Below are 26,576 nucleotides of genomic sequence, written 5' to 3'. Positions count from 1 at the left end.
TAATTACTGCATGAATACATTATAAAATCAGACTGTGAACACTTGTGACATTTTTATTTCCAGAAATGGAAGAAAAACAGCTAAGGCAAGCTTTTAAGACGAGGCAGTTGATCCAGCGTTCTCTCTCATGTGTCCATACATCCTTGTGGCTATCCATGAGACAATGTAGGATTGCAGTTCTGCAAAAGAATGAGGCGTGTTTCTTAACTTTGTAGCTCAGAGTAAAACAGTCATCAGTCCACATCTATAAAACTTCTTGCTTCTACTAGTTCAAACAGATGAAAATCCTCTATACAAACCACCTATTCTTTCCAAATGGGTTCCTCCAAAGCCATGTCATTGCCTATAAATAACCGTTATCACATGAAATCTAAACCTTTCTGCCAGTAAGCAAGTGCTTAGAGGAACAATGTATTATGCAAAATTAAATCATATGAATCATTTTGCAAAATCTGATTTTTAAGTGCGTACAGGCACTTCATATATTATTCAAAGAACAGAAGCGTTCCCTTACCTTTAGGATTTTTTTTTTATGATGGAGAAATAAAAGAGATGAAAGGATGGAAAAAAGCAGCTGCAAGGAGAGACAAAGGGAGGCTTAGTCCTAAAAACCACCAAGCCTAGTTCCAAGTGTCCCAGCTAATGTGACGTACATAGCTATGGACCAGATCACCTCATGAATTATTCCTCCTTAAATTCCAGTTCGCAGAATTGTGTGGTTTGCCACGAATCTCACCTTTTACCTTAACAAAATTACACGGTTTTACCTCTTCATCTTGAAAAAAACCCACCCCTCCACACTCAAAAAAACCCCATCACCCCTCCACACTCAAACAAACAGCCAAGATTCAAATGCAAACACAAACTCCTCCATGGTATTACTTTTGGTAGATAACGCGGTTTAAAGAAAATGGTCTTTACGCGTTTGATGCGCGCGTTGGGAGCTCAAGGCCGGGCCGTACCGACGGCTACGGGGCGTCCCCCGAACGCCGCCGAAGCCGGAGACCGCCGCCCCCTCAGCGAGGCTGCCCCGGTCCCCGGCCCCCACCCGTCAGGGCACGGCCCGGGGGGACCGAGGGCTTTCGGGAAACACGGGCACCGAGTCGACCCCAACGCGACCGCGCTCCCCGCCCTGGTCCCCGACGCTGGCCGCCCCCTGGGCCCGTTCCCCCGGGCCTCGCCCGGCCAGCGCGCAGCGCGGCACGTGCTCAGCCCGGCGGGCAGCCGAGGGAAAGGCAGGAAAGACGGAGAAACGGAGGGAAGGAGGAAGGAAGGTGCCGCCTCCCGCCCCTGCGCGGGCAGCGCTGCCGGCCGCAGGGCGGGGCGGGGCGCTGCCCCTCCACACAGCCGCCACCCCCCCACGCCCGCCTCAGCCCCGGCCTCGCCGCCGGCCCCGGCCGCGGCCGCCACCGAAGGCGCGAACGGGAGGGCGCATGCGCCCGGCACGGCGCGCGGAGCCCGCCGGCGCCGCCGACCCACCCCGCTGCGCACAGGCGGGCGGGCGGGAGGAAGGGGAGAGTGGGTAGTTACGTGATGACGCTCTGCGTGTCGCCAGTCGCGCGACCCACGCACAGTCCGTCGGGCTCGTGCCTCCTCCTGGGCTAGTGCACTCGGGGCTGCTCCGAGCGGGGGCGGGCGGGGCGAAGGCTTCCTCCCTCCTCCTCCTCCTCTCCTCTCCCCTCCCTCCTCCTTCTGCTTTTCTCCCTCCTCCTCCTTCCCCCCTCCTCCCCGGGTCCCCTCTCCGAGGGCCCGGCCCCTTCCCCCCGGCGCAGCGGGGCCGTGCGGCTGCGGCGCCTCCTCCTCCTCTTCTTCCTCCTCCTCCTCCTCCCGGCCGCGCCGGACAATAGGGGCGAGCGCGGCGTGTGTCTCACCCAAAGCGGCCCCCCCACCCACCCCGGCCGGCCTCGCCTCGATGCGCGGCGCCGGGCAGCGGGGCTGACAGCGGCTCCCGCCGGCAGCGGCGAGGCCGAGGGAGCGGCGGTTGCTGCGGGCTCCGGGCCGGGACTCGCCGCCTCGGGCGCTGACAGAGGCGTCCCGCTTCGCCGCCTCCCCCTCGCTCCCGGCGGCGGTTCCCGCCAGGCTTTGGCGGCGGAGGACAAAGGCCCGGGGCCCGGCGCGGCCCGGCCCGGCCCCCCGGGGGGTGCGGGGGCGGTGAGGAGGCGCCGGGCCCCCACGGGGTTTCGCCGCGGGCTTCCCCCCGCCGCCCCGCTGCGGCGAGCCCTGCGCGGGCAGGTGCGGCGGCGGGCGAGGCCGCTGCCCTGCGGCGGGTCGGCGCACGGAGGCTTCTTCAATGGAAGTATGTTACCAGCTGCCGGTGCTGCCGCTGGACAGGCCGGTGCCGCAGCACGTCCTCAGCCGCAGAGGGGCCATCAGCTTCAGCTCCAGCTCCGCGCTCTTCGGCTGCCCCAACCCCCGGCAGCTCTCACAGGTAGGCACCGCCGCCGGGCCCGCCGGCGCCCGCCTCTCCGCGGCGGCGGGAGGGTCTGCGCCGGCTCGGCGTCCCGCCGGTCTCCCGCCCGCCCGGCCTCCGCCGTGCCGCTGCCGGGCGCCAGGGCCTGCTTCTGGTGTCGGCTGGGAGCCGGTGGCGGCGGAGAGGTGCGGCGGGGGTGGGCTGGCGGCGGAGCTGTCCCCGTGGCCGCCCTGAGGGCTGCGGCGGGGGGCGGCGGCAGGGGCGAGCGGCCTTCCCTCCGCGGCCGAGCCGCCGGTCGCGCCTCCCTCGCCTGCCGCCAGATGCCGGTGGCAGTGATGAGAAAATGCAACCTTTTGTAGGTTTACGGAGAGTTATTGTCGAGGTTCTCTTTCCAGCATTGGTTGTAAAGCGAGCGGTGAACTCTGTGGGCTTTATTTCCAGAGCCGGTGAATTATTTGTTTCTTCTGTAATTTTTTAAACTAGCGTTGTTTTCTGGCTTTGTAGCTTGGGCTTTCTTTGAAGGGTCTGAGTTTCCTATGGGGTTGCCAAAAGCTGCAGTGACTTTACTGAAATAATGAACATGCACTGCAGTGTTTTATTTGGGATGCTATGCTGTTTCTCCCTCCAACTATTAAGACTTGGCAATCCATCTAGAAAGAGACAAAGATCCTTGGCTTTTTCGTTTCCACGGTATTGTTCCCTGCCCACATTACATCAGTCACAAGATGAACTATACTGGATTTTGTTTCATCTGATCATGTTGGAAATACTACAAAAAAGGTCATTGTAACTATCAGGACAAAAGGGATTTTTTTTTTTTCTCGTGAACACTGCCCTAAATTTCTGAATATGTGTTAGCATGGTTTCCCAGCAAACTGATAAAATTATATTCTGGCTAAAGTCTCTGGAGAAAATTTGGAATTATGGTGGAAAGCATGTGTTCTGGTGAAGTAAGTCAGCCGGTTTTGACTTTTAGGGACTCCCTGTGTCTAGATTGAACGGTCTGTTTCAGTGCCTTGAAGTATGTTGTCCTTACAGAAGATGTTGTCTTTGCTCTTTCCACATGTAATGGTCATTTTTTGTTGTTTATGTTTTTGGGGTATTTTGTGAAGTTATTCTGCTTTTTCATGACTTGCTCTGCTTCATATATGCATATATATAAAATATAGAGCTACCACTCTCTTTTGGCTTTGCCCCTGGTTTGATAGCAGTGAAGCTCTGTACATGTGTGTGAGCATTAAGCCGTGTGTATGTTTGGGAAGGAAGAATCAAGAAAATATTGCGTTAATGACCGGGAATTTGAATGCATATGGAAATAATTATTAGTAAACAAATGAAGATGAATATATGCTGATGACCCTTCCTTTCCTGCATGTGAATGTAATAATCAACAAAAACTTTGTTTTCATGACAAATCAGTTTTCCGTGTAGCAACTGGGGTTTCCATTTGTACCGCTTGATTTGGGTTGTACTTGGTGATGGTGAATTTTCCATATGTATAAGTCGTCTTCAAAGTCAAACCGAATTAAGTGTGTGTTGTCCTGTGCAAATGAGAGAAGAGTCTCTCTTGTTTAAAGCGTTCATGTTTTTTTTGGGAAAAGGAACAGGCAGAATGGTCAAGGTGATATATTGTATTTATTCCTTCTCTGCGTGGTCTTCAGAGCAGATAACACACAAAGTGTATACAAACTTATCAAATTAAATATGGCATTGACATTTAAGCATTCTTTTCTCCAGCTGTCAAGCTTCTCAAGGGATTCCTTGTTTTCTGACCAATATGCTGTAGGTATATTAGAGTGAGTCACAGGGAGAGGTGCTTTTGTAAAAAAGTGAAAGCTATATGTATGCTTGACCAAGTAGTGTTTCCTTTGAGTAAAACAGAGAAATAAGCTTATGGATTAATAAAAGAGAATTAGGATATATAAGTGAGGAAGTCTTTGCTAATATTGGCCAGCTGATTGAAGTACAGCTATGTTTTGCTGTCTTTACCTCCGTTTTCCTTTCCCTGATGTGTCTACCCGACGTGCAATTACAGGCTGGTGTAAATGATGGACTAAGAAGCATCACCAGTGACACTAATGATTCTGTGTAACTTCTGAACTTAACTTCACCTTGTAAGTCTCCTGGAAGACTCCTAGTATTCCAGTTCCATTGCTGATGAATAAGGTCTGAACCCTCACCAGCCTGTTGTTTTCAGACTTCTGCTCAGGCTAGCTTTGAGCATAAAATGCCCTAGCTAGCTTTTTGAGTAAACCTGGAGACGTCTATTAGCAAACTCAAAAAGCTGATACGTACAGCCAGCATTTTACAGTTAATACGCATCTGGCAGATTTTCTTGAAAAAAATGTAAAGTCTTGAAAATTGGATTCCCACTTATAGATTAAAAGTGAAGTGATTTAGGCATAAGACATTTCAGGCTTCTCCTTTCAGCAAGGAGTTATTTTACATGGGAAACACAGGTGAGACAAATGCATGCTACATTGAACATAGCTTTTAATTGTGGTAATGCTAAGCAGGAAAATATTTATCTCTTTTTAATATATTAAGTGAAATTTCAACTTAATACTATGTTCAAGTTTGACTAAATGGGTTCAAAATGGGCTGCATGTTGCTTTTTTAAAGCCTAAATAAAGAGATGCTGGAAATGACCTCAAGAATTCTGGTCTATTCCTCTCAGCCCCAGGAAGGATAAATTGTACTTACAGTGTTATTAGCAGATGTTTGTCTAATCTGTTTGCTTAATCTGTTTTTTAAGATACAGACTTATGAGATGCGCTGAGCTGACATAACTCATTATTGCTGAAGGTTAAAGTCCTGACATTGGGCATGTATTATTACTACTTCCTTTATGCCATCTCTGATGCTTGTCAGGTGTTTGCTGATTCAGTTCACTAAAACAGCAGAAAACTAACACAAGCAGGAAACTGGGTAGCTGCCTGCTACCTTTTTAAATAAAATAGGCTCAGTGAAGTTTGTCAGAACTGATTTAAAGGAAAGGATGGTACCACTAGGCTTTTGAAACCCATAAAAGCCTCAGATAATACATATTATGCAATCTTACTAGGCAACTTAACTGTTAACAACGCTTAACTGTTCTTGTCAGGAGAGTTCTTTCCTAATACTGATTTTAGATCTTCCTGTGGCAATTTACACCTGTTACTATCTGCAGTAAATGTAGAGTTCCTTTTCTTTTTGCAGTTTATGTATGAATTATTTCCCTGTAGTCATCTTTTCCTTAATTTCAAAGTATTAACAGCAAAATAGCAAGTGATATCTGTTACCTGGAGGTTCTTTATGATATTTATTGTTCAAGTCCAGTCAAGTAAAAAGCTGCTATTGTATAGGTTTATGCAATTGTTTGAGTTAATAATTATCATTGAACGTGAAACAATTTTAAATGCTAGTGTTAAAAGCTGTTTTTAAGGGCACTTAAGGAGGTAACTGTTGAAATAACTGGGACATCTCACACTGGTGAGATTAAATGTAGGTTCACTGTGAGATCAAGTGGATGTTAAGTAGTACCTTGGATCATACGTTTAGGGTGTTCATTTCAAATGTTACAAAATGATGTTTTTTAAATTAAAGCTGAGCTTTCAGAGGATGGTTTTAGATTCTTTGCCTCATCTGGTTTTTGACTTGTGTTAATAGTAGTGAAAAAGAGTTTCTAAAACTGTACTTATTTAGTGTGAAAATTTTTAGTCTGATTTTTTTTTTTTTTAATGCATAAGGGTTTATAATGAAAGCCACTTACAAACTTAGCTGCAAGCACTTTTAGATTGTGTCTTATGTTACACTCCCCTTCACCTCTGCCAAAAGTTCAATTGACATAAACATATCACAAATGAGTAAGAAAACTTTGGCCTAACCTGCTGGTTTTGACTCACTTATATCCTTCTGCCTTGTGACTGGTTCTGTGCTCTCTTCCATGGCTCTGAAAAATTACGTCAGTGGTATCTAGTAGCAGAGTCTGAAGAGAAATAAAGTTCTAGTTTTGACCTTCCTGTCCTTAAATGTTTGAAATTGGTGATGGTAAAGAAAGATATCTCCTAAGGATGAAATTGCATCAAGAGAGAATGGAGCAAATAATAGAAGACTCCGTTTGAATCTCTGAAGTGTAAGCACTATGTCTCTTCCTGAAGTACCAAGTATTATTGTGTACCAGGTAGTACCATGTACTGCTACCTGGTATTTGATAATCTAGTTCATGATCCCTCTTTATTGCATCTCCATTTTATGTATTTAAGCAATATAGCATCATGCTTTGTGACTTGCTATGCTATATACACCTGAACAGTAGGCTGCAGATCTACTGGATTATGAAAATATGGAATATTCTCCATATGGAAAATATTGAATATTGGAATATGGAATCCGAGATTTGACTTAAAGGGGACGTAGTGGTAAAAAATATCACTAATAGCAGCTGTGGATTCTTCAGTGAAAGGTACATGCTTCCTCTGGAAAATGTGTGCCCCAACATCAACCAAGTGCTTTGGCCACCTTTTGCTGTGTAACTCCTCTTTTCAGTGTTTGTCACCTGATGTGGTCCAAACATGCTTCTCTCCGCATGTAGTGTTACAACTTACAAGACAATTGAGAGGTGCATTTTTATGGTCTGAACATAGGCATTGGTCTCTAATCCCATGGTTGCATCTTCTTGCAGTGGGGGAAGCATTGACATGACCTATTTTTCCTTTGCAGCTGCTCATTTCGGCTCCTGTATTTTCCTCTTAGTTGTGACAACTTTTTTTTTTGATCAGGTTATTTTTCAGTCCTCGCCGATTCATAATACAGTTTCACAACTGATCGTGCCTGTTAGTAAGGAGAAAGCAGTATGCCACAATGCTAGACCAAGAGTAACGAGCAGTGGGGAGACTGAAGGAATGTCTTAGGTTGGCCCTGCTATTGAAGGTGTAACCTTACCCTAAACCTCTTTCTTTTCTCATCCATTGTTTTTTATAAGTTTTCTTCTATACCTTTCTAATCCTCTTCATCAGTTTTTTTTCAGTTGCTTGGTCTTTTATTAGCCTTCTCCTGCCGTTTCCCATATCTCTGCTGCCTGAATAATTAACAAGTTAAAATAATGAAATATTTTCATGATGTGATTTCTAACCTCTGGAATTAATTCTGTGTGTTGCTGCTGTGCTTGCCATTCCCTTCATCTTGTATTTATTGTGTCTGGTTGCTGAGATTGCATCTATTCATATAAGAGGCAGAGACTGACTCTGACTCTGCACACAGCATGGACAAGTTCTGATTGACAATTTCATGCACTACAGTAATTTTATGTGGCAGTTCATTTTTTTTAAAATGCTGTCCGAGTTTTATGACCAATTAACTTTTTCATAGGTTGCAGTGTAAAGCAACATTGGTATTTTCATTCTTTGAAAGGTCATAGCAGCTTATTTCATGGCCTATAATTGCCTGTGTAACATCTAAGCAAAATAATAGTTTAAAGTCCCCATTAACTAGATTGTCTTAAATAACCAGAAGTCAACTCTTCTTTGTCCAGATTGTGTAATAGTATGTTTTGTGCTTTGTATGAAACGCAATTTTCTGATCCTATCTTCAAAGAGAAATTGGTTTGAAAAGAGAGATTATAGCTATGTGCCCCTTAAGTTGTGAAATACTGAATTTTAACCATAAAACAATTTTACAAGAAGTCAGCATTAGTATATGAATATTCAGTATTCTATATGAACTTAATGTAGTAAGTACTGCAAATACAGGTTGTTGGGATTAGAAGTGTTTTGTATGGGATCATAGAATGGTTTGAGTTGGAAGGGACCTCAAAGATCATTTAGTTCCAACCCCCCTGCCATGGACAGGGAAACGCTCCACTACACCAGATTGCCCAAAGCCTCATCGAACCTGGCCTTGAACACTTGCAGGGATGGGGCATCCACAGCTTCTCTGGGCAACCTGTTCCAGTGCCTCACCACCCTCTGAGTGAAAAATTTCTCCCTTATATCTAATCTAAATCTGCCCTCTTTCAGTTTAAAGCCATTGCCCCTTCTCCTATCACTATAGCAGCTTCACAGACGATTTGCAGGATGAAGCAAAACTTACATTGTTTATAACTCATAGCTCATTGTTCCTTCTTTGCATTTCCTTCACCAAGAACCAAAAGGTTGTGTTATAGAATCATAGAATGGTTAGGATTGGAAGGGACCTTAAAGATTATCTAGTTCCAACCCCCCTGGCATGGGCAGAGAAATCCTGCACTACACCAGGTTGCCCAAAGCCTCATCCAACCTGGCCTTGAACACGTGCAGGGATGGGGCATCCACAACTTCTCTGGGCAACCTGTTCCAGTGCCTCACCACCCTCAATGTAAAAAATTTCTTCCTTATACCTAATCGAAATCTCCCCTCTTTCAGTTTGAATCCATTGCCCCTTGTCTTATCACTACATGCCTTTGTAAAAAGTCCCTCTCCAGCTTTTCTGTAGGCCCCCTTTAGGTACTGGAAAGCTGCTATAAGATCACTCCGGAGCCTTCTCTTCTCCGTGCTGAACAGCCCCAACTCTCTCAGCCTGTCTTCATAGCAGAGGTGCTCCAGCCCTCGGATCATCTTCGTGGCCCTCCTCTGGACTTGCTCCAGTAGCTCCATGTCCTTCTTATGTTGGGGACTCCAGAGCTGAACACAGTATTCTGGGTGGGGTCTCACGAGAGCTGAGTAGAGGGGCAGAATCATTTCCCTTGACCTGCTGGCCACACTTCTTTTGATACAGCCCAGGATATGATTTGCTTTCTGGGCTGCCAGTGCACATTGTTGGCTCATGTTGAGCTTCTCATCTACCAGCACTCCCAAGTCCTTTTCCTTAGGGCTGCTCTCAATCCATTCTCCACCCAGCCTGTGCTTGTGCTTGGGATTGCCCTGACCCATGTGCAGGACCTTGCACTTGGCCTTGTTGAACTTCATGAGGTTCTCACAGGCCCACCTCTGCAGCCTGTCAAGGTCCCTTTGGATGGCATCCCTTCCCTCCAGCATGTCCACAACACCACACAACTTGGTGTCATCTGCAAACTTGCTGAGGGTGCACTCGATCCCACTGTCCATGTCACCAACAAAGATGTTAAATAGCACTGGCCCCAGTAATGACCCCTGAGGAACACCACTCATCACTGGCCTCCACTTGGACATTGAACCGTTGACCACAACTCTTTGAGTGCGACCATCCAGCCAATTGTCTATTTCAGCAACATTTCTTTAAAAAAAAAAAAACTGTATGTGCTAAGTTAAGTCTGTTTTTTTAGATACCTTGAGTAATGCTTAGATTGCTTAAGCCAATATAGTAATATGCTCAATTATGAGGGAAAATAAAGTATCATAAAAATCATGTAGTTTTCTGACGTTTCTATTGTTCTCCCGTTTTGGCATGTGGAAAATAATGTTGTGGACATCTGCAGTTGGATTCTTATTTCTTCAGTTCTTTTATTTTCTGCAGAGCCTACTGGTAATAGAATGGCGATTTGTTAGAACAGTTCTGCATCATGTCAATGACCATTGGCTTATTGTTTTCTTGTGTTTCCCTTGTTACTCAGTATCTACAAATTCCCACTTGTTTTCTGCTAAAATTGTAGGTTTCTGAGTATACTCAGTCATTTTCTAGGATCAAGTTTATCAGATTCATGACTATATTTCCAGGTCCTGCCAGGTTATGGCTCATGTATAAGAAACACCTTTTGGATTAGGCTAAACCTGTTGTATTTGCCTTTCTCAAAAATTCACTGATCTGCATGGAAATAGTGAGTAATTTGGCACCTCAAATTAGATTTCTTTTTTTTTTTTTTCCCCCCAGAAGTGTGAAACCAAAGTAACTTGGTTGTCCTTTACTGTGTAAATCTTTGTCAACGCACATCAGTACTTTCCATGGGAATTTGTACGGTTGGGTGCCTAAGGTATAGATTTATGTATCTCATAATACGATTGAAAGAATGTAGTGTATTGCATTTTAGTTAGAATTGCCTTTCCTTGCACATGAAGGACTGAGGATGGACACGATAAAAACGTGAAGAATTTAATCTTAATCTCAGAAATCATGCAAAATAATGCATTTAGTGAAGGTAGTCCTTTGTGTGCATTCACAGCTAGATGAAATGTTCAGTTCCACTTGAGAAAATCCTTTTGTATGAGCAGATACAAATGCTTGGTGTGTGCACACATATGCGTGTAGGGTCTTACAGGAAGCATGTGTCTGGCACCAGGAATTGAACCTAGACTTCTCAAATTCCAGTTCAGTGTTATGCACAGAAATCCTCCTAGGAAAACTTGAAAGAGTTTGTGTTTCATTAGATGTGAAGCTTTCCTCAGTTTGTTCTGATTATGTCATTAACAAGTAACTGCAGTGTAAATAAGCACCCTGTGTAATCCAGCAAGGCAGTCTGCCAAAGACAAAATATTTTATTATAGAAATGCAGTTCTGGAAAGCTGTATTTAAAGGTTAGTTGGGGAATTGTTTATTTGTATGATTGTGTCCTAGGTGTATTGTAAGGAATTTGTAGCCAAATATTTTGTTTTCTTTCTGGTTGAAAATAAATTTGTGGCTGTTATCTCACCTTCCCTGCCCTCCTCCCTTGCATAGCCTGAGAATTTTTTATGTCTGTTAACAGCAGTCTGACTCCTGTTTTCCTCCCACTTCCCCTGGCTTTGTACACCTGTGATACAGCAATCTGATTTATTATCTTCCTGACCACACTCCCACAATAATTATAATTAAAGAGATTCCTGGAGTCTGCTTTTCATTGCAAAGGTAGAGGGCAAATTCTTTTCTCGGCTCGTAGCTGAAAGAGTGAAGGAGCCAAAACTTGCAGCAGGCCCTCCTTTATTCTTTCTTGCAGACATACTGCAACGAGAATAATGAGGATAGCTTGGTATTAGCAGAAGATTTTACTATTTCTCCCACGCCTTTCTGCTGGATGAGAGATGTGGAGAGAAAGAGGCTGTTTCCTCTACCAGTGATTCCACTCCCTCCTCCCCCCCCTATAGCAGACATAGCTGGAGACTACTCTGACTAGTAAAATTGTATATTACATGCAAAATACAACCTGTTGCCCAGTTCAGGGCAAGGGGTCAATTCTACCCCAAAGGGAGAAAAAAACACAGGAAAAGATACAGGAATCTGTTCCAAGGCTGTGAGGGAAAAGATTGTAATGGGAATCTTGAGACTTCAGTAGGTGGATCAGCCTTGGTGTACAAAAGGTTTATCGTGTGTGTAGTGATGGTTCTTAGTTGCCTTAGAAATTGAGGTACAATGTTGAGATGCTGACAAGCCAGGGATTTTATGGAATCATAGGATAGTTTGGATTGGAAGGGACCTTTAAAGGTCATCTAGTCCAACCCTCCCGCAGTGAGCAAGGATGTCTTCCACTAGATCACGTTGCTCAAAGTCCCGTCCAACCTGGCCTTGAACACTGCTAGAGATGAGGCATCCACAACTCTGGGCAACCTGTTCCAGTGCCTCACCACCCTTGTTGTAAATAATTTCTTCCTTATATCTAGTCTAAATCTACCCTCTTTTGGTTTAAAACCATTACCCTTTGTCCTATCACAACAGGCCCTGCTAAAATGTTTGTGTCTCTCTCTTATAGGCCCCCTTTAAGTACTGAAAGTCTGCAATAAGATCTCCCCAGAGCCTTCTCTTCTCCAGCTGAACAACCCCAACTCTCTCAGCCTGTCTTCATAGGAGAGGTGTTCCATCCCTCGAATTGTTCTTCTGACCCTCCTCTGGACCTGCTTCAACAGGTCTGTCTTTCCTGTGCTGAGGAGTCCAGAGCTGGACGCAGTACTGCAGGTGGGGTCTCATGAGAGCAGAGTAGAGGGGCAGAATCACCCCCCTCGACCTGCTGGCCACACTGCTTTTGATGCAGTCCAGGATACAGTTGGCTTTCTGGGCTTCAAGCAAATTGCTGGGTCGTGTCCAGCTTTTCATCCACCAGTACCCCAAGTCCTTCTTGTCCAGGCTGCTTTCAATCCCCTTCATCTCCCAGCCTGTATTGATACTGGGGATTGCCCCGACCCATGTACAGGACCTTGCACTTGGCCTTGTTGAACTTTATTAAGTTCTCACAGGCCCACCTCTCCAGCCTGTCAAGGTTCCTCTGGATGATATCCCTTCCCTTCAGCGTGTCCACAACACCACACAACTTGGTATCATCTGCAAACTTGCTGAGGGTGCATTTGATCCTACTGTCTGTGTCATTGATGAAGATATTAAACAGTACTGGTCCCAATACGGACCCCTGAGAGACTCCACTCATCACTGATCTCCATCTGGACATTGAGCTGTTGACCACTAACCTCTGGATGGGACCATCCAAACAATTCCTCATCTACCAAACAGTCCATCCATCCATCTCTATCCAGTTCAGAGAGAAACATGTTGTGGGGTACTGTGTCAAAGGCCATACAGAAGTCCAGATAGATGACATCCGTAGGCTTCCCTTGTCCACTGATGTAGTCACTCTGTCATAGAAGGCCACTAGGTTGGTCAGGCAGGACTTGCCCTTGATAAGCCATGCTGGCTGTCTCAAATCACCTCCCTGTCCTCCATGTGCCTTAGCATAGCTTCTAGGAGGATCTGTTCTATGATCTTCCTAGGTACAGAGGTGACACTGGCAGGTCAGTAGTTCCCAGGGTCCTGCTTTTTAAAAATGAGTGCACTGTTTCCTTTTTTCCAGTCACTGGGGACTTCACGTGACTGCCATGGCTTTTCAAATATCATGAATAGTGGCTTGGCAACTACATCAGCCAATTCCCCCAAGACCCTGGGATGCATCTCGTCAGGTCCCATAGATTTATGTATGTTCAGGTTTCTCAGGTGGTCACAAACCTCATCTTCTCTTACAGTGGGAGGGACTTTGTTCCACCAGTCTCTGCATTGCAGTCCATCTACTTCAGAGGTGTGGGAAGAGAGGTTACCAGTGAAGTCTGACGCAAAAAAGTTACTGAGTACCTCAGCCTTCTCCTTGTCTGCTGTTACCAGTTTGCCAGTCTTGCTCATCGAGGTGGGTACACTTTCTTTGACCTTCCTTTTCTGACTGACATACCTGTAGAAGCTCTTCTAATTATTCTTTGCATCCCTTGCCAAGTTCAGCTCCATCTGCACCTTGGTCTTCCTGACCCCATCCCTACACTGCTGGGCAGTGTCCCTATAATCTTCCCAGGATACCTGTCCCTGCTTCCACTACCTGTGCATTTCCTTCTTTCCCTTTAGTTTGACCATCAGGTCTCGCCTCAGCCGTGCCGATCTCTTGCCTGATTTCTTACGCTTGGTGATTGAGAGCCCTTGTGCTCTATGGAAAGCATCCTTAAATATGTGCCAGCTCTCTTCTGCTCCCTTGTCCCTGAGGGCAGTTTCCCAGGGGGTTCTATTTACTAATTCCTTGTACTAAATTCCTAAAACTGATTTTGCGAGGGACTCATTTCTACATCTAGATGAGAAAAATTTAACACTCTTACAAAAAATACTCAGTTTTTAGTAGCGTAGTCTGGTAGCAGAGAGACCACATCTGTCATGGCAGGAGCGATGCTGGCCTATGGTATTTCGTGCTTTATGTTTCTAGCTAATACACTCCATATATTGATGTTGCAGTTGACAATGTGCTTATGAGGTTTCGCGTTTAGTCAGGCATGAACTATCACTCCCATTTATTTTCAGAAAGGTTCCTGTGCAACAGGAATCTGAAACGTGTATGTGTGGTGGTGGGGTCTGGTCAGTAGTGCCCTGCCTTAGCTTCTCTTCTGGAATGGTAAAGGCCTGCAAGCAGTTTTCAAAGTCTGGAGTACTTGAATTTTCTTTATTGTTATCTGTGGAATTTTAGACTTTAGATTTCAGCAACTGCAATAATTGAGTGCTTTCTGGTGTTAGGCAAGGGAAAATCCATACAGCTTCTTTTACAGCTGCAAACATGGTGTGAGACTGCTAAATACAAAATGTCTGTGCGTGAAAGTAAAGACAGGGAGTTTTCTTTGTTCTTGCTTATAATGATTGATCTAGAGAGTAACGTTATGGAGTTTTGTTCTTTCTTTTGTAAAGTCTGAGCTGTATTTCCTTTAATATGGTGATTATAGGAATTGCTGCAGCACTTTTCACTGATCTTAGACAATGTATTTAATCAGCTTTTCCTAGCTTGTTTTCATTTGGACAAAATAAACTGACTACATCTGTCCAGATCAAACATCTAGTATTTAGCCCACAAATTGACAGAAGAAATGATAGAAGTTTTTCTATTGCCTGAATTTTTTTAAAAAAATAACAAACCAACAAAACCCCAAGTGTACTTGAGCTTTTTACCTTGATAATCACATAATGTCCCAAATACTTCAAAAAGCCCTATGTCCCTTCTAATTATTTTTCTCCTCCTTTCCAAAAGGATACTTTTACTTCTGAATATAGTCACCCTGCTTATATCTGTGTCACTTCAGATTATAATGAGAATTTTGCAACCTACTGTAAATGAAGACTAAAAGTTAAACAGCAAATTGCAGATACTAAATTCCTTAAGTTTTGCTTGTAGGGAATATCTTGGACTCGTACTTGGTATCTATATTGAGTTCTAGGGGGTGTGTGTTTTGTTTTTTGCTTTTTTTTTTTAAAGAGGAGACGGCTTCATCTCCCTAGGAGCATTGAATGGTTGAAGCTATGGTTACCTTGGTGTTTTGCATGTGACATTGTGGCATTGTTTTTGCCAGTGCCCTCCAGTTTAAGTTGAGGTATGAAGGAATGTTTTGTGTCTTAATGAATTGAGGCCCATTGTTGAAAATTCTTTGCCTAACATCTTTTGATACAATAGAATGTAAGTAAAGTAATCTGCTGTGCGCTACAAGGCTAATCCATTTTCATGAGCTTTTTAGGAAAGATGATTTGAGAGGATTAAACGTGAAGTTATTCATGATTGGTTGACTAAGTAGGAGAGACTATTATGACTAATGAAATTTAAGACTTTTTTTTATTTAGCCTTAATACTGTTGTATTCATATGAGAGCATAGAAGAGAGGCTATATATATTAAAAAAATCTGTGTTGAAACCAATTTCTGAGCCAGGAGGTCAAATTTTTCTCTTACGCTGAATGTGGCAGAGAGTCTGGTCAGAGTAGGAGGAGGCCAAGATGGATAAACTAAAGCATGCATCTTAAGCTTATGTTTTAATGTAACAAGACAGGTTTCAGAAGGTTTTTGTTTCTGACACTCCTCAAATTAGGATTGTTTAAGTACAATATTTTTTTTGCGTTTGATGTGTCGTGAAAAATAGGAGGGCAATTTCTTTAATGCTACCTTGTTTGACGCTCTGTGATGCTGTGCTTAGTGCTCAGAGAGGCATGGTGGTTGATGATTATCATTGACTGGAGCCATAGTTTTTATTACTAATATTATTTTAAACAGAAATTATTCTTTTTCAGAGAAGAGTTTTATTTAATGTCTGCAGTCACAGTTCCAAGGCACTTTTGGTGTTAAATGTAAGCAGTGTTGCTTGCACAGTAATTGCTTTTAGCTGTGTATCTTTACTCCTCTTGTGCTCTGACCCTGCAGAAAGCTACTGAGCTACAGCAGTAGAAAGCCCTTTCCTTTTTGCAGCAGTAAATTTCTGCCCTGGCTTTCTTCAGGATCTGAGGAGTGTTGGTGCAAGGGAAGGAGTGGGGACATGCAGTCAGAGGCAGCGCATTGTGTGGCAACACTGACTCAAGTTGTTTCCACTGCAGATGAGGGAATGTCCAGAACAGCTGACAACTGTGTGGAATTGTTTCCCTTTCTCCCCAAACAAGAGTGGGCTGAATAATTCCCTGGTGTTACTCAGATTAACTAATGCACTGTATTCTGCTGTTTAGTATTCTTGAAAAAGCGTTGCACGCCCGTGCCTTTTATATGTTAGTATTAACATAACTTCAAAATTTGTAATTTCATCTTTATTAGAGGAGTCCATGCTTCTGTATTTTTCAGATACTGGGTAGATTTGACTTAGTAAGAACAACATTTTGAAAGGGCTGTTTGTTAACCTTTGAACAAATGCTTATTAAAGTACATTAAGTAAAAAAAAAAAAATCTATATTTCTTCCTCTTTTTTAACCGTAAAACATCCAGTTTGGAAATTATGGTTAATAGACTTCTTCAAAATATAAAATTTTGGTTTTCTTTTTCTCAGGTGTATGAATAAGTACATTTAAAAATAATGTACAAACGGAAGGTTATTTTCGTGTGAAACTGAAAGCATCTTTCCTTTCTGCGTTTTTTACTGAAAAATAGCTGGACTTGTTTGTAAATGAAATATGTCAGAACATGAAGATCAATCCTGTCTCGCCTTTGGAGAATTGCTTAGAGTATTTAAAAGTCTTGCTAGTGTGTGTGTATTTGTGTATATATATGTGTGTGTATATATATGTATGCGTGTGTATGTATCTATATGAAAACATATCTAGAGATATATATGAAAATGGTGTAACTGAGTAAGAGTATAGTAGATGCTGCATAAATTGAGAAAAGAGCAAAAAAAAGTATTCATTGTACTATTTGCTGCCATGTTGTCCTGTGTTCAGCAAGTCATAGGGCAAAATCATATCCTAAATGTGTCAATTTCTGGAAGGTTTGTGGCTTTCACTTGATATTTAAGCAAGATGTTTTTACTTAATAGATTGCTAGCCTTTATAATTTACAGTAAGGTTTTAGAAGCACTTGGTCAGAATAAACAATAGAGACAGACATTTATTTTGTTTGTTTTACGTTAAGTGCTTTAAGATGATGTCAGGTTACTGTTGGGATTGTTATTTTTGGTCTCCCCCCTCCACTCCTTTCTCCAGTTTCCTAGTTGTTGGATACCTCCTTCAAACTTTGTAGAGCTCACCCTGAAGCGTGTCTTAGGCCAAGGGCAGTCGTACTGTAATAGCTATTCTCTGTGTTACTGAGTTGCCAAGTCAAACAAATTTGGATTGACTGAGTACATGTGTGCACAGTTGTTCAGCCATCCGTTTCTGCTGAATTTAGTAGAGCACACAGTATGCTGCTTATGTTGATTGGCAGAATTATTTTGAATCCCAGCCTGAAGTGCATCCAGTTCTGTGGGGTATTTGTGGGTGGGTTCGTTAGGGGCCTGTGTGGAACCCAACCCCTGTCCTAGAAGTGCCTTGAGGAAGTTCGGATGCCATATGCTGGTCTGCTCAGTGGAGCACTATGAGAACGTTTCTGGGAACTGTCAACATACAGGAGATAAGATAGGCCATACTGCTGATACATTTGCTGGGTCGTGATAGAAGAGAAGAAGTGCGGCAATAAATGTATTGGCTTCCATTTCATGCATGCTGACATTTGTGAGAAGAGAATTGATCAGTACCAGATGATTGTTCTGCAGAGGAAGTAAAACTTGAGGATGGGGAAAGTGATGTGCATGGGCATCCTTTCCTAGTAGCTCTTCGTGTTTGCTGTGGAAGACACCATGTAAAGGTCTTAACTTGGAAGTTTCCTTTTTAATATTTGTGAGAGCAAAGAACAAGGACTGACTAAAGGCAGTGTATGAGAGTTGTGTCACCAGTGCTTTCTGGGGTTTGTCCCCCTTTGGAGACGGTGAAGACCAGATAATTTATGTGAAGTGCTTGACGGCAGAACATGACCTCTGCGTTTTGTGAGATTGTTTTAAAAGCAATATGGTTTTGCTGAACGCACACATTGATCCCCATCCCTTTCATCTGTTATGTTTTCTTACCTCTACTGCCTGGTTTGTGGCATTGCTTTCTTCACATTCCTACAAGGCGACCCAGGCCCAGATACAGCCTCTCAAACCCTCTGTATAAGTTTCAGGTGTCTTTCTGACACACGGTACTTCACTTTACTCCAAAAGTGCCAATGAAAACGAGTTTGGTAAATAAAGGAAATGGATCTATTGAAAAAATACAGATTATTTATTATAGTAATGCGTAATAGAATTTTAAGCAGGTCGCTGCTTTTTATGAATTCCACTGATTTAATTGCTTTGGGAAAAAGAAGGAAGCAATTCTGGTCAGGAGGAGAAAGCTGTGGACTTCTGCGGCTTCCATGGACACCTAGGCTTGTGTGTGTTGTCATGTAGTGGTGTATAGTTTCATCCCTGCTTCTCACGCTGGCTATGGGCTGTGCCACTAATTCTCTGCAGGGGATGAAAAAAAGATCGTGCTGCAGAGAGTATGGCAGCGCCTACACAATACAGAGAGGCCTCCAGTGAGGCAATAGTTGCCGAGTTACGGTTTCTAACGTTGAGCTTGCCTCTCAATCGCTTCTTCAGTGTCTCTACATGAATTTTCTCATCCTTGCTGAAACCATACAGTGGCCTCCAGCACTGCCAGAGCAGCGAGACAGCTCTTGCTCTTTCTTGTTGCAGTGGTCTTTTAGCCTCTTTTAGGGCCTCACAAGGATGCAAACTGCTTCACATACATTTGGTCAGTGGTATCATATCACAGATGATGATAGTTATCTGTGCTGCCAGTTCAGACCCCCTGTGCTGCTGCTTTGCCTTGTGATTCCAGCAGATCCAGGACTGCTGCCTGCACGCAACTGGGATAAAGACTTAGCGTTTGAGGTGTGCCTGGCATGTAATTCACCAGCAGTTTCAGCAGCCCTGCCTCTGGATTGTGGGCTGACTTTGGGTAGGTGCAGGATACAATACTAGGTGTAGGAACTTGTGCTCTAACTATGGAGTGACAGTGTCCTTTGGAGCATGGTTATTAAAAGTGCTTAGTAATTGGGGAAGGGGGTAGTTGCTGGTTAGGGCTGAAGTGGCTTACCTTGAAAAAGGAAGGACACAGAAAAAGAGAGAGAATCCTGTTTTTGGAAACGAGCCAGATTCTACTGAGTGTTCAGATGGAGAGTATGGTTACAGTTTTTAATTTCAGCAGTTTTTTTCTGAAACCCTACTCTTCCTTTGACATCTATGAGTCTTCTGAGCATCCAAGTCAATTGGTAGAGGATATAGGCCTGAAATAGTTTATAAAGGGGGACTGTGAAATGTGCTTTTGTCCGTAGTCCACAATTTAGCAATTGGAAAGGGTTTGGTAAAAGCACCAGAGCAATGATATCTAGAGGACTAAGAAGGAAACTGCTACTATTGTGGGCTAATTAGACCCATAACAAACCGAAATAATTCAAAGTCATATTTCATCCCATGAACAAACTGACCTGGCAAAAAAAAACCTTATATGCAGGCAAAGGAATTAACATCCTATCATTGCAGTACTTTTTTTTTATCTATCTTTTTCTTTTCTATTCAATCCTAAGCATCCTGCAGGTTTTTACTGTTTTATCAGTCCATGTTCACACATTTTCTAGTTCAGGAAAAAGAAACATATTAGTGAAAATTGATTGGTGCATTTGTGATGTAATGTTTGGGTTCAACAAAGATAGGAGATTTGCAGTTCTGAAGGCAGATGAAGTGTTTGTGTAGTTAAAATGGTTATTTAGTGAAGAGATTATGTTCTTTAGTTTTGTAGTGTACAGGTCTAAATATTGTGTTTTACCCTACTTAAATACTTTTTTTTCGGTTTGCAGTTCTGAACCAGATGTGTGCATGCTAGCTAGTTACATGTACTTGGCTGAAATGTGCAAGGATTGTCTGCATTTTAAATCTCACTCAGTACTGTTATGAAAAATAATCTTACAATAAAATCAGTAGTCAAAATACTGTTAAACCTCTGCTCTAGGGCTGAGGAATTGTACAAGGACTGTAGGTGAGATAAGAGGCTTCGTAATCTCAGCCCTAACAGCAGTGACCTCATGTCCTGTGTGATCCGTTTGGAAAGTGCTGCTGAAGTGTCCGTCTCCTCCAGCACCTCTGTTCCCATGTCAGCTATGCAGATACACAGAAGTGTATCCCTTCACTTAGCTGTTTTTGGAATCTTTCGTCCTTCATAAATTCCCTTTTCAAGTTTTACAGGCTCTTCTATAGGCTCTTCTGTCTATCATAGAATATGGTAGTTCTGCTCCTCTATTTTCATACTCCTATACTTTTGAAAGGAAGAGGGACTCATGTTTAGGTGAGAAAGGTCTGATCAGTCTGTAATCCTTCACACTGCTGTTCAAGACAGAAAAGAGATGAGAATGAAAACATAAATATTCTGGGCTCTGATAATGCAAGCTGGGGCCCAGGACCAGTAATACAGAATTACTGGTGCAGATACGGTAGTAGGCATTGCTGCTAGACTCTTTGGTGTTGCTTCCACTTTTAATTGCAGTGTCACTCTTGTATATTGATTTTTCCCTAAATAAAATTAATCCACTTATGCTTATTTGTGAAAAATAACTGAGATAAGGATATGTCTTTCATAATAGCATGTTTTTTGCTGCGGAAAGCAACATGATGGTTTCTACCTTTTTAGCTGGGAGAAGGAATCTCTGATTGGTGGGCTTTAAAATAAAATGTTTTCTTAGAATTCCATGGGCATTAATTACCGCTAAAGTAACTGGATGGATTTGCCTTTCATGAATGTTCACCTTGGTGAGTACGTTTCAAGTGTTAAGTATTGAATGTTTCTGTTTGTGTTTAATAGGTGTTCTAATAAGGGAAGACTGAAGGGCTGCTGAGCGGCTTGCTCTTGAAGTTTTCAGTCCATGTTTTAATGAAGCTAGCTAGTGGACAGACCCGTAAAGACTGAGCTTGGTAATGCTGACTCTTCATCGGACTGTGTGGAAACTCCAGTAATCGGTCCTTCGTAATCACAAAATGGAGCACATAGAACTTTGCTTCTCCTACTGCCTCATCTAGGAGAATGCTTTTTTCTTTTATCCTCACGACTTTAGCTGGAATTCATTTTCTGTCACCATGCAAATAGGTAGTGTTTAGGAGGAGTGTAAGCTGTGCTTTTTTTGATGTTAAATACACAGAGGTAAAATATTTCAACAGTACTGTGAAGGAGAAAAAAAGCTATTTGAATGTGTAAAACGAGTAGGAAAGATAAGTAAAATGCATAGCAGAGCCTATAATTTAAAAGGAAGAAAGTTGGGGTTTTTTTGGAGGGGAATGTTCTTGTGTAGATTTTTCAAATATTTGGGATAGGAGTTCCTATATAGTGGTATTTCAGAACTATGCATGCTTTGGCTTTGTCCTTTGGTTTCTTGTCAGGGTACGAAAGGTGGCCCAAGTGCAGTGCTTTGCTGGTTTCTGAGGTAAACAGAGGAACTAGATCATTCATTTGTTCTCTCTGTCAGGCACACCTGCACAGGCACAAACTTCAACAAAAAATAAGGCGTTTAAAATGTTATGTGTGGATGGACAAGCTTTGGAATTAAGAATTTTTGGGTTTGCTACTGTAAGTTGTCCTGCAATCACAGAGCAAATCGTGGCAAAAGAATGCCTTCTTGAAGATGATTAAGGAGTTTTAAGTGTTCTAAGAGCAGCTCTTGATCCATGGGGCACAAATTAATTCTAATTAGCCCATGGTGAAATGTGACATTGAGGTTTTTATAACTTTCTGTTCTATAAGGTAGATATCCCAGCATGTTACTCAAGATGTCTCACCATGCTAAAATCCACACACCACCACCTGGAGGGTGGTTCTTTAAATTGCCTGTCTGCTTTGTGATGTGTATCTCCAAAGCCAGCTGACAACTCAAAGCAGTTGAACATCTGCAGGGACCACATTACATAAATGTGTTGGCACCAATGTCAGTTCTTCCCACGCATTCAAATGAAGCTGGTACGGCTGTACTGTATCTTCTTGATCAGCTTTGTCCAGCCATCTAGGTGATTTGTCTTTGGAAATTATGTCAGTTACTTAAGAATTTGTGGTACCTCACACGCTGGCAAGGAAAGTGTGGTTGTAAGAAACCGAGCAGGCAGAACGGAAGCTGAAGAAGGTGATGATTAACTTCCCTTCTGGAAGATGAGACCTACAGAATGTCTTCAGTATTGAGTCTCTTTCTGCAAACTAGTTTCAGGGTGTGCAGATTTAGTGAAAAATAAATGTTGTTTTCCTCTGAGGTGAACCTCTGGGCTGGTCTTTGGTGGATCTGTGTTGGTTTTCTGTTTGGAAAATCAAAGTAACTGATTTTATAGGTAATACTAGCTGCCTTGGTGTTGCCTGGAATATAGGCACAGCTGTGCATTGAAAGCTTACAGAGCTGTATCTGTGCTGACAAGTGTAAACAACTCCAGTTGCAACTTGAGTATTTTTTACTATCTCGGAGTTTCCAAGTTCACACAAGCCAGTTAAATTCTTTCCTTAAAAGTAAACTGTTATACAAGTATGACACATTCATTATAATTTGCAGATAGTATTGATTTAAGTAACTTGATTAAAAGAATACTTTGTGCGTCATGGCAAATAAATTATTTTTGTATCCTGTTGCTTTCAGTCAAGTACAATAGGTGAAGCATCATGATTACAGCTATTGGAATACACAAGTTTTTTGTTCCCAGGCTTTTATTCATATTAGTAGAAGGCATTAAAGTTAAGAGAGTGATCTCTTCTTATTTTTTATTCAGCTTTTCTTTTTTCGGCTTTCATTTAAAGATTGTGTGTTTTCAACGATTAAGATTTCAGATCAAATTCTCTATTTCTATAACAATTAACTGTGGTTAGTGTTTTTCTGTTGGTGAAAAAGGGGAAATGAAAGTCTTATTTTAGTGACTTGAAATTACAGACAGTGATAGGTGTTGCATCATAAAAATAGTGGGTGATTATCACATTTTCAGGTGTTTTATGCTTTTTAAAATAAGTTTTTTTATCTTAGCTATTATATTGTAACCAAGTATATTATTCTGATAGTATTTTTACACGGGATGGCGCCATTTCTGAAAGCAGTCTCTTTGCATGGGATTTCTAAGCGAGTTTGAGGATCTGCTCTTTCAGGGATGGCTGGGGGACAGAAAGAGCTTCACCAGTTAATGCCTGACTATGTTTCTTCTGTACTGTTACAAGAAACTTTTTGTGTGGGTTAATGATTTTGGTTCCATCAACAGATACTCTTCTTTTACCAGCATAATAAAGAATCGAATGTAAAGTCATCACACAGATCTAGAATCTGGCATCCTTGATATCTTAGAGACCTTCACTGTGACAAACGAATTAAGTTGCAGCCTGTTGATAGTCTGCAGAAATCTAGACAGGAGAACAAGGAAAAAAAAGTTATTGGCATACCTGAGGAGGATTCTGTAGGTTTAGAAGGCACCTAAATCAAGATACTGAAGATAGTTTTATCAAGATACTGAGGATTAAACTTTGTATACAAATAATGAATTAGCCTTTTATATCAACAGTTATAATGGGTCTATTACTTCATTGATAATCATTACAGAATTGATACGCCTTTTAGGTGTATTACAGCTCTTGGCTATTTGGAAATCTTCAGATATGAATCTGTATAACGGTTGACATCATGCATTGTTTCTAGTTATTAATTTATTTTCTCTCTTGATCTGATGATGCTTCAATGCCCAGGTTTCTTCTAGATTAATCTGGTGGTGGTGAGGCTCAACCTCTACCTGCAGTTAGTTAATTGTCATGAGTGGCAGTTAAAGAAAATCCTATGGATGTTGTCTTCTCCTTTCTTAGAGTACACATTGTGTACATTTATAGATTCATGAATTCAGTCGCTCCTTTTTCTCCTAGCTTCTGAAGAAGAGTAACCCAACTCTCTGACTTTGCAAAATATTTGCTTATCTTATTTCAGGAGAAGCTCTTATGCCTCTTTACAAGCCTGAGGTGGGTTTCCCCAGCCTCCCATTTTTTAAAACTATTGGTTAATGAACTCTGTCAGGTTTCCTGAGCTGTTTGCAAACCTTGTTAAAAAGCTTTCACTGCAGCACAAAAGCTAAAAGGTAAGAGCAACTAAGTAACACTGCTGAATAGGTTGTCTTCTTTGGGCTTGAAGAACATTCATGTATGTTCTTCAGAAATTTGTAGGTTGGTTGCACTTTTGCTAGTGCAAAAAGGTAGAAGGTGAAACCCGTTGAAGTTGAAACTGAGTAAACAAACCTCTGTCAAATAGATAATTTAACATTGAGGGGGAAAAAAACAAACCCAAATGTGGTTTCTTGAAAGTTACATTTCTGTCTCAAAAATTTGTTCAGACCTTCCGCCCTCATTTTTTCTGTCTTAAGAGCAAACAGAAATGATAAGCAGTTCTGATGTTGAGCTTTCTAACCTATTTTTAGTCTCATCTGAAGTGCAACAGGGTCACTTTCAATTCAGTTGTTCATTGGGTTTCTTATGTTTCACCCTTTTGTATGTTTGACATAACAAAAATACTGGCAGTTCTAGAAATCGCCACCCTTTCACTTTTAAAGTAAGAATCTTAAACTGTTGCACTGAAATTAACTATAGATGTTAGGGGGAAAAAATACCAAAGTAATCCGTCAGGTGAGTTTGTCAGGATGTATTTTATGGTACAAAATATCCAGGAAAAAATGAAGTGAAGTAAGTTTGTTGTGATATTTGGCTAGAGAATAAAATTCCTCTTTTGAGGGGCTTGTGATGTAATTTATATGGAAGAAGGGGTTGGGGACTGGTAAGCTACTTGCCTAATTTTGCATTTGGAATTCCATTTTATGTGGAATTATTTTCATGAAAATATTGTGAGAATATCCAACTAATCTCATCTGCCAGTGGAAAACAGCTTATTGCCCCTTCAGCTAGTTTTGTAAGGGGATATTTTTATGACCTTTAACTTTGCATTCAAAGAAATTTTTTTAGCTTCTAGATGTCTTTTTGTTCTCCTACAAAAAAGAAAATGCTATAGTATTAACATGAAAATGTACTGTTTTGATGCAAACTGAAATTTATCCTGAGTGTTTCACAGATGTAACTATATTTTTCTCTAATGCAATAATAGACTTGCCTCTCTAAGCCTTGAAGAATTTACAATTCCGATTTCAAAGCTGTCTTTCCATGGTCTGTTCCAACATGTGATAATAGATACCTACTTGCAAAAAATGAAATTTTTGACTCCAGCACCTCTCTTCAGAAGCCCTGCATTTGTATGAACTTAATCCACTCCTCCTCAACCTGTCTGGAATCAGGAAGAAGTAGAATAATATGCATTGCCCTAGGGGGCACGCCACGCCTCGGTGGAAGGCTGAAAGGTGTGCAGCTGAAGGGGAGCGAGCCTTCTGTATCACACCTCCACGGTATGTGGGAGGCTGGAGCCAGAAAAGGAGTTCAGCTTATTAGTTGTACTGTACTACTTCTTACTTCTCCAACGTTGAGTGTTGTTATATTGAAACCTGTTCTGCAAAATTGGGGAATAAAAAGATCGTCTAACAATATCAGTGCATTGAGGTGCAAGTTAATGCCAGCCATGGGTGTTGTGCCTCACCACAAACGTCCTGTAACAGCGTAGCAATCTGTCACTTCAAGGTGATCTTTAAGAACTTAAGGTAGTCTTGTACCAGTAAACACAAGCCATAACCTGACAGTGAGAGATACCAGTTTTTCAGATAAACTCCTCTATATCTGTGGATTTTAAAATATTAAGGAATTATTTTTATTAAACAAGGAGACGTGATTATAGTGATCTTTAGTCTCATTGTAATTATTACAAAAGTTCTTAGGAGGCTCTCGAGTGCTCTGCTGTGATCTCATGGCTAACCTGCTCAAAGCTTTGTATAATGTTAAATTTTCAGGGTCAAAGACATTTTGGCTTAAACTGGGCACTCAAACTTATTCTCATCACTAAGGACGAATTGCTTTCTGGCTAATGCCCTGTCTGCACCTAGCCCCGATTGCTATACTGCTTACAACTCTAGTAGGCATTGTGTGTTGAACTAACCTGCCTAGAGGAAGCAACTTTGGAGAAGTTCTAAACCCAGGAGTTTTAAAGATTTTTTTTTTTTTTTTTTTTATTTAACTTTTGGGTTTGTAAATAATAGAAGCAGCTAATCCAGTGTAGAAAGCTCAGTTGTTCAGAGAAAAGCATAGGTAGCTACTTGGGTCAAGAAGGAAAAAAATGAATTGGTGGACGTAATTACTTCAGGTTTTTTGTGTGTGTGTTGTACTGCTTTCTGTAAAAAGTTTGTAATTTCTGGTTAAGAATGGTTGTTTTACATTTGCGCATTTGTTTCTACAGCTTGTATGCTGACTGTATTTGTATATCTCTATATAAGCATTTATTGCTTGGGATACATTTTTAATTTGTTAATTTTTAAAACAGATTTTTAATTTGTTTTCTATTGTTAGAACGTGATGAGTTATGTATTTAGTTTATATCTTAA

At 42.0% G+C, this 26,576-nt stretch overlaps 1 protein-coding gene across 2 annotated transcripts in view; it reads left to right on the top strand.

The window, feature by feature from the left end:
• The first annotated feature begins 2,290 nt into the window (after nucleotides 1–2,290).
• Nucleotides 2,291–26,576, top strand: part of PDE7A (phosphodiesterase 7A) — a 78,479-nt gene continuing 54,193 nt past the window's right edge. For both annotated transcript variants that reach the window (XM_086609359.1, XM_086609358.1), the window contains exon 1: nucleotides 2,291–2,428. In XM_086609359.1, the coding sequence (XP_086465485.1) occupies nucleotides 2,291–2,428 (138 nt within the window). The remainder of the gene's footprint in view (nucleotides 2,429–26,576) is intronic.

Source organism: Tauraco erythrolophus, chromosome 3 (assembly GCF_009769465.1).
Source record: "Tauraco erythrolophus isolate bTauEry1 chromosome 3, bTauEry1.pri, whole genome shotgun sequence".
NCBI classification, from domain to species: domain Eukaryota; kingdom Metazoa; phylum Chordata; class Aves; order Musophagiformes; family Musophagidae; genus Tauraco; species Tauraco erythrolophus.
This window is presented reverse-complemented; position numbering and strand designations above follow the sequence as displayed.